The sequence below is a fragment of the Crocuta crocuta genome, unplaced genomic scaffold (genome assembly GCF_008692635.1).
Source record: "Crocuta crocuta isolate KB4526 unplaced genomic scaffold, BGI_CrCroc_1.0 scaffold50, whole genome shotgun sequence".
NCBI classification, from domain to species: Eukaryota; Metazoa; Chordata; class Mammalia; order Carnivora; family Hyaenidae; genus Crocuta; species Crocuta crocuta.
This window is the reverse complement of record NW_027527428.1, coordinates 6,261,614-6,269,853: the sequence shown is the minus strand read 5'-3', so window position 1 is coordinate 6,269,853 and position 8,240 is coordinate 6,261,614. Positions and strand designations below refer to the sequence as shown.

General features: G+C 58.4%; 1 protein-coding gene across 2 annotated transcripts in view; it reads right to left on the bottom strand.

Moving 5' to 3' along the window:
* The window catches only part of RNF213 (ring finger protein 213), a 103,082-nt gene extending 95,175 nt beyond the window's left edge, over positions 1-7,907 (bottom strand). The window contains exons 1-2 of one of the 2 annotated variants that reach the window (XM_077755262.1): positions 7,815-7,907; positions 6,694-6,834 (exon numbers count right to left, since the gene is read on the bottom strand). In XM_077755262.1, the coding sequence (XP_077611388.1) occupies positions 6,694-6,790 (97 nt within the window). In that variant the 5' untranslated portion in view covers positions 6,791-6,834; positions 7,815-7,907. The remainder of the gene's footprint in view (positions 1-6,693; positions 6,835-7,814) is intronic. The other variant, XM_077755267.1, reaches the window with a different exon arrangement.
* Between the last annotated feature and the right edge of the window lie 333 nt (positions 7,908-8,240).

The window sequence follows — 8,240 nt, the reverse complement described above, 5'->3', positions numbered from 1 at the left end:
TCTGGGGCACGTGGCCCGGACCCAGGGTCTCCCAATACCTCCGGGGCCCCTGCCTTCACTCATCCTTGCTCCCCGGCTGGTCTGCTTAGAGGATCGGAGCCGCCACCCGCATAGCTCCCAGCACCTGATGCCGGGGCCCTCCCAAACTCAGCCCTGCAGGGGACTCTATTTTCAAACCTGGGGGCACATCACCCCCCACCCTACACTGCAGATGGCTTTCTGCTTGGAACCCTCCCTGGGCCGGGCCTCCAGAGCCCGAGGCCCGCTGGGTCTTCCTCCTGAAGCCCTTCCTCTTCCCTCTCCAAGGCCTCTGTAAATTCTGGAAGCCAGAGCCCAGAGCCTCGCTCTCCTGAAAGTCTCCAGCCCCTGGAACGCAAGGCCCTCAAGAGCCATCGTTTGGACGCAGAATTAATAACCAATGCATGAAGCGTCTAAATACGCACACTCAAAACTTGAAGTTGCCCCACGGTGGCCCCTTTGGCATGCAGATTATTTCAAGCAGAAAACAATCAAGGAAACCCCGACCTTCCCCCAACTGCCTACAAGAATGTAGACGGAGGCCCTGGTCCAGGAAGGGAGCCTCCACCACAGAAGCTGCGTTCTACTCCGAACTGGGGACGGCAAGGCCTGTCTGATCGGAGTCCTCGCTTTGTCCCCCGTTCCTGGGCAGCCCAGCATCACCGCTTACTCCTTTCCACCCTCCTGTGAGTTGCTTTCTCCCCTCTGACGTCCCAGACACCTCCTCTGGCTTCTCTTTGGAATCTCCCATCATGCGGGAAGTAAATTTGATTTTCTCCTGCTCATCTGTCTCATGTCAATTTAGTTCGTAGACCAGCCAGAAGAATTTTGAAGGGGAGAGAAAAATCCTTCCTCCCCCACAACCTTAATGCCAAAGAAAGGAAGGATCTCATAACACACAGAAGCCCCGGGTCACTTTCCTTTGGATAAACTATAAGTATTTCGACCTGCCTCTCTACCGCCAGCCTCCACTGCGGGAGGCCCCTGATTAGCCTGATCCAATCAGAATCGGGTCCTGGTGACTGGCAGGCAGTGCGGACGGTCTCCAGGGCTGATTCTTGGGGTTTCAGACACATTGTCGCCCTCCCCCTGGTCAGACAAACGGATCTGATGCAAGGGAACTGGGGACCCATTTGCCTCCATGAAGGTAGCCAGCCTGAGGACAAAGCAGGGGAAACAGAGAAAGATGAAGAGACAGAGGGACTCAGGACAGAGAGGGATCCCTGCGTCAACCCAAACCCCTCACTCTGGAGTTGAGTGTGCGCAGCCTGCACACAGGGGAGCTGGGTTTCTGGTCATCTTCGTTATAAACCACCCAAAGACTTTGAAAATCAGTGGGAATTTTTATTTTAAAAAATGAGCTCCCCAAAAGGAAAACAAGAGGCAGTTCAGCGAAAAAGAAACACAAATGACCTCTTAACCCTCAAAAACAGACTTGATCAAAACTACTGATCAGGGACGTGAGAAAGCCATGAGATACCATATCTACCCATCCAGCTGGCATTTATGACCACAGTCGATAATGCCCAACCCTAGTGAGGAGGTGGGCGGGGATGAAATCTAGAAGATACGAGGCGAGAGCGGCCAGGGGGAGCTACTTTGAAGAGTCTCCATTGTAGGCGCGCCAGTCTGTCCTCCGGAGAGACTGGCTCCCCGGGGGACAGAACCTGGCCCGGCCAAATTGGGGAGCACGGTGGGTGCCCAGGACCGGGCTGGCTGTGGAGTCAGGCCCTGCCACCCAGCAGAGCAAGGGAGGCTGCCGCAGCAGGGCCTGCATGAGGCCATGGGGTGAGCGGTGCTTGGTGAAGACAGCGGCGTGCGTGGCCCGGCCCCACCAGTTTACAGACTCGCGTGCGCGTGCAAACATCCCAAAGCGCACACGCCCGGGAGTTAAGGGGGTTGTGCTAAGACTTGGGGGGAAGGCCGGAGGCTTCCAGGTGCTACGCATCCTTGACTACGAGGGTCGTGCACGCCAGCACCTGTTCTTCCTACCATCACCGAGATCTGAAGGAAATGGCTGGACTGGGTAAGAGCAAACCTTAACGGGCACCTGGTGGCCTAACCCATGACGTACTCACAGCCAGAGCCGGGCACGTGCTTTTTCTAACTAGATGCAAAACATGGAAGCACAGGGCTGGGGGGAGTCCTCAGCACCCCCCCCCCACCGCAGCTGGCAAATGGGGAGGCAGAGTTTGAACCTCACAGAAGCCAGGACAGGCCCTGGGGACAGGCACTTGTCCTCAGGACATTTTGGCTGAATCAGCAAATTCCTGCCCCCACCCCTGCTGCCTGATGGCACCCTGGGCTGCACGCCTCCCCCCTGGGGCCCCTGGAGCCCCTGAAAAAGGCATGCAGGTAAAAAGACCTACTAATACCCAGAGAGCTAAATGGGTCTGAGCTCCCCTTCAGATCCCCAGGCCAGGCCAAGGGCTGATTAGCACATGAAGGGGGGGAAGAAAGAAGGGGCCTCCCGGGCAGCCCCCAAATGGCAGCTACAACAAAATGTCGCACAAAATTAGCTCAACCTAAATCAATCAGCCTTGCCGACTCCACCACCCAGGCTCCCAGTGAGTGCCCCAGAAACAGGCCTGGGGGTGCAGCACGCGCAGTCTCGGGCCAGCCAGCCACTAGCCCGGGGCCCCCAGCAAGCCGGCCAGTGCCTCAGCGGTAAAAGGTGGCTGCAGCTCCCTGGTCCTGAAGGCTAAACCAAGTAAGGCTTGAGGTCCCGTGGGGGGCGGGGGTCACATTCACAGAGAGGAGGGAGGAGGGCGTTATTGCATCCTGGGGACAGACTTTCAGCTTGGGAAGATGAGAAAGTTCTGGAGGTGGAAGGTGGTGATGTTTGCACAACAGTGTGAATATAGCCGCTGTAACTGTAACAGTTACACACCGTTAAAATGGTAACTGTTCTATTATAAACGTTTTGCCACAATTAACAAAAAGTAAAACCCAGGTCTGCCTTGCCTCCACCGCCAGCTAAGTGAGGGGCGGGAACACAAAAGCCAGCCTGTGCGGGCGGCCACAGAAAGGAAGTGGCCACACTAGCGGGCCCGTAGGCACAAACAGGCANCCCTGACCCTCCCCTGCTCATGCTGTCTCTCTCTCAGAAATAAATAAAACATTTAAAAAATAATTTTAAAAAACACATCAAGGAAATTTGGAAATAGCAAAAATTAAAAAAGTAAACAGGCTGCCTAGAACTTCAGCCCCTGAAAGGAACCTCTGGCCCTCAAGGAAGTCCCACCTGGGGCCCCTGGGACACCCTGCCCAACATCACCCTTGGCAAAGGTGGCCACCCTCTGCCCGGATGGGCTGGGACTCTCCCCTTCCCTGCAGTGCTCCCCCCCAATGCCGGTCCCCCCAGGACCCAGGGAAAAACCACCTTGACAACAGCCAAGCCTCCAGGATCCGGAGTCTTCTTTAACATATGAAAGTCCCTTTGAGAACTCTCTTTGTCTCTACTTCTCTGAACTCAGAGTAAGTGTATAATCTACCTCCTCACAACCCCAGTGCAGCTCTTCCTGCCCAGGGGTCCTCTCTGTGCCTTATTAAAACCACCTTTTTTACACCAAAAACGTCTTGAGAATTCTTTCTTGACCATTCGCTCCCAAACCGCCATAGCAAATCACACCATCAGCACCACTGAACGGCCACACCAGCCTCCCCGGCCCCCGGTCGGGCTCCTGAGGGACGGGCCCTGTCCGGAGCTCCCAGGTCTCCAAGCCCCAGGTCTGGGGTGGCCCGAGCTCAGGGGCTGGGCAGGCTGGAGCCCGTGAGTGGCTGAGCGGAGGAGGTGTCCCTCCAGTGCCCCAGCCAAGCCTTCTGCATGTTGGTTTCAGTTTGTTTTCCTGTAAACAGAGAGGCACAGTCAGGGAAGAGAGACAGAGGGGCCGCGAAGCAGGAAGCAGGAAGCAGGAAGCGATGTACTTGGTGGGGGTGGGCCCTTGGGGGACCCAGCAGAGTCATCCTCCTGAGTGACCAGGGCCCGGCCCCCGCTCCCACCAGTAGCAGGAAGGGCCACCCACGTGATCCGGCGCTGCTAGAGGCTCACAGACCAGCCAGCAGGTGCCAGCATTTCGTAGGTGGAGGCGGGGGCTTCGGGGACGGGGTGGGCCCTGCACAGTGACCACCAGGGCACTCACGGCACCCCCAGGTTCTCACCCAGACCTGCTCCACCGACAGACACGTCGGATGCCCTCAGCTGCACTCTGACAGCCCCCCATGCAAAAGGAAAGGAGGGCAGAGGTGCTGTGGGCTCCGCAGAAGCCCCCCCCCCCGCCCCAGAGGAAGGAGGTGCATTTTCTCAACGAGGTGGGTCTCTGGGAGGCGCTGGGCCCAGGAGCCGAGACTCCTTCTCTGCTTGTCAGCCAGGGACCCCCACCCCCACCCCTCTTTACCGGGTTCCGTAATTCATTTGAACCCTGAGGCCCACGCTCAACCCCTGCCTCACCGTGACCCCTGACCCCTGACCTCCACTGCTGGCCAGTGCCAGTCCAATGGGAAAAGATAGGGTAAAATAGGCCAAGAGGGAAAGATTAGGACCTGAGGCCTCTGAGTGGAGAAAAGCACATATTTTAGAACAAGGCTGGGAGCATCTGATCACAGCAAACCCCCTCTGGCGCAAGGCTGCTCTTAAGAATGTGACAGACCCCACCTACTCCCCCACAGGGTCCCCTTAGGAATCTGACAAGACACCTGACTACAAAGTAGACCGTGAACCGTCCCCACAAGGACCGGTGTGGTTTGGCCTAGACCCCCCCCCCCCACGATGGGAACAAGCGGATCAGGGAGGGACGCCCCAGAGCTATCAAGCCGTAGAGGATGGAGCAGAGCAGGGCTCAGGGGGAAGGGAAGGGGCGTCGACCAGGACCTTATACCACAAAGACCTTCCCTGCCCTTCCGAACGAGACTCTCCCACTATCTTACTTTCCGATCTTCCACCCTAATAAAGTCTGCGTGCTGCTCACCTTGTGGCCGCCTCTGCATTCTTCGAAAACGAACCCCTGGGCACAGGTTCTTACCTGCAGGCAGCAGGGGTGGGAGCTGCCCATCCACCCAGCCTGGGGGCAGGCGCTCCAGGGCAGACCCAGCAGGGGCCACCAGCCCGCCACCCTTCCTCCATTCCCAAGGGGGCGGCAAGCCCCGCCCGGGTCCCAACCCTGTCTCTGCTAATTGCTGGCTGGGGGACCGTAAGCAAGATACTGAACCTCCCCGCACTTCACTCCTGGCATCTGTGGAATGGGAATTTATGATCACTCCGCCCTCAGAACGTGGCACGGCGCCAGGCTCACTGACATTTAACCGACAGGTCTGATTTTNTGCCAGCCACACACCAGGAGTTCAGCTATGCCGTGGCTCCAGACCCCAAGAGCCAGGGATCAATGCGAGAGCGGACACCGAGCCGAACGGCATGAGTCAAGCCCCGTGGGGTCCACAAGAAAAGACAGGCTCCTGGGGTCTGGCCCCAGCCAGCCCTCCTCCCTGCACCCACGACGGCACAAGAAAATCAAACAAAAATCAAACAAAAATCGACAGCAATAGCAACCGCCTCTTTGACCTCTTACAATCCAATGAAAGCATCCGTGACGTGAGCACCTTGTACAAAGGCTGTTCGAGGGAGGAACCAGTGAGCGCACTTTGGCAAGTTACCCAGAGGTCGGAGAGCAAGGAGGCCTGGTACTGACAGCATTTGCTCACACACACACACACACCCCTCGCATTTAGAAAACACACAAGGCTGGTGTGCCTGGCTGGTTCTGTCGGTACAGCATCCAACTCTTAATCTTGGGGTTGTGAGTTCAAGCCCCATGTTGGGTGTAGAGATCACTTAAATAAATACAACTTTAAAAAAAAAAAAAGAAGAAGAAGAAAGAAAGAAAATGCACATGGTCCTCTAGAGAACGTTCTTTGGTTGGTCCCAGAATTATTAATTCAGCACCTACTGTGTGCAAGGGACTTGGAGGAAAGTAGCTAACAAGAGAGCAAATGTCCCCTCTGAAGCCACAGGCCACCTGCTAGAAGGGCAAGCGGCCTGATGAGGGGTAACTGGGAGTGTGGGGGAAGGGCAGGGACCATTTTCCAGCGGGTGGTCAGAGTGGGGCTCCAGGTCCAAGACAGAGGAGCAAAGACTGATGGGAAGTGAGGGGGTCATGGTGCTGCCCTTGGAGGAAAGGTATGTTCCAAGCTGAGGGAACAGGCAGTGCCAAAGTCCTGTGGTCCCAGAATGCCTAAGAAGGGAAGGAAGGCAGAGGTCCCAGACACCAAGAGAGTTAAGGACCAACCTGAGCCGGGAGTGAGAGCCACCTGATAGTTCCCTTTCATGCACCGACCTGCCACCCCACCCAGGAAAGGCGCCTGCCCAGGCTGTGGGGGCCCCTCCCCCCTCCCCAGCACCTGGGACACCACTTCCACACAGCATCCTCTGAAATCCGGCCCCTCAGCAGAGACCCTTTGAGTTCTCTCCAAGAAATGAAATTGAAAGTTTTAAAAAGCAACAGAAGCCTCCAGCAAAGAAAACTGCTCTTTTCACAACAGCCCTTCTTCCGGTAAGAGTTCTCTGGCCAAGGAGGACCTCGCTCTGCCCGCCCGAGCCGCCTGCGGGCGCGGTTTCCACGGCCCGGCCTGGGAAGCGGGTCGGAGCTGGTGCCCAGCCTACCGCCCCCACTCGGCCCTTACCTGCCACGGGGGCTGCAGGAAGCAGCCTCTGTCCACACTGGCTGCAGAACCTGGGGGCATCCTCTTTGGAGACATACCCGCACGAAGGACACTCCATCCCTCCCGGATGGGCCTTCTCCAGGCCGGCAAGCTCCCGCAGGTCTGCAAGGGAAAGGAAGGGTCCCCAGGCAGCTGACTATATACTGAGCCACCTGTCATGTGACCAACCCCGCTTCGGTTTCATTTTCTGGGAAAGTGAAATTGCAGCACCCAGAAGTTCCTCGGCTCAGTCGGCTCAATCGAAACCCATCCCGGGCACCTCCCCCGCCTGATTCCCCACCAAGGTCTCCCCACTCCCTCCCCAAACTCCCTCCCGCCCCGAGGGTCTCGCCCCCTCGCCCACCATTGGCTCCGGCCTCCGTTCCCCTCCTGCTGCCCCCCCCCGCCCCCCCCAGGCTCTGCCCTTTCTGGGCTCTCCATCACTCGGTGAGTCTGAAACTGCCCCCCCACCCCCACCCCTGGGCCGAGGTTTGGGGCTGAGGCAAGTGAGAAGTAGGGGTGGGCAGAGGGGGGTGGTTCCAGCCTGCGCAAAACCTGGCGACAGGACTTGGGATAACGATGCCCACAGTGTGCTGGGGACAAGGGGCTGGGAGGCCAAAGCACCCGGCTCACAGGTGACATGAGAGGGGAGGCGGACGGCACCGCAGGAATGCCAGCGGACCCCGGCTGGGTCAGGCCCCCCCAGAGGGGCCAGCCTGCGCAGGAGATGGGGCGGGCACCCAGTCTGGATTCCCAACAGGCAGGCCAGGCTATGTCCCCTAGGCTGGGACCCTGCCGCCCGCCCCTGCCTCCCCCAGACCCAGCGGGCTCTCCGCAGGCGGAGAGCCCTTGCAGGCAGGGCAGGCCTAGGCTGGTGTCAGCCAGGTTCCCTGGCGGAGCTGGACACGGCCACGCCCTGCCCCCACCTCGCCCCTTGCCCCTTACCCTACGGGGCCAGCGGGCGCCACCACCCTCCTGGTCTGGGCTCTCACTCCAAGACTCTCAGTGACTCCCCACGCTGGCCGCTACCCGAGTCTCGCCCTCCTCTGCGAGGCTCTGCGCGCCCACAGCCCGGAATGTCACAGCAGGGCACTGAAACCCACCCTGAAGAGTCCTATCGCTTCGCGCCCGCACAAGGGCCTCAGGGCAGAGATGAGAACCCACACCCCAGGTGCTGCTGCTTCCAGCAGAGCTTCCCGACTTCTCTCTTTCCTCTTCCCAACTTGAGAANTCTGGCATCCTAGGGCTGTAGGAGAATTTATTATTAATAACAATACAGTAAACGCTGGTGTTCCAGGAGTATTACTGACTACTCAGTGTCTTCTCCCCCTCTCCCCGTCCCCAGAAACCAGCATTGATTATCAAATTCAAGAGGCCCGGGTTCCTGTCCAGTCACACAGCCCTTCGTCTCCTGGGACCGGCAAGCTCAGGTCTTGGGGCTCCCCTCCTGCGGTGCCCCATCCCCGCCCCACAGGGCTGGCGTCTGCACTGGATCCCAGCAACCCGTTGGAGCTCAGGTTGCCACATGC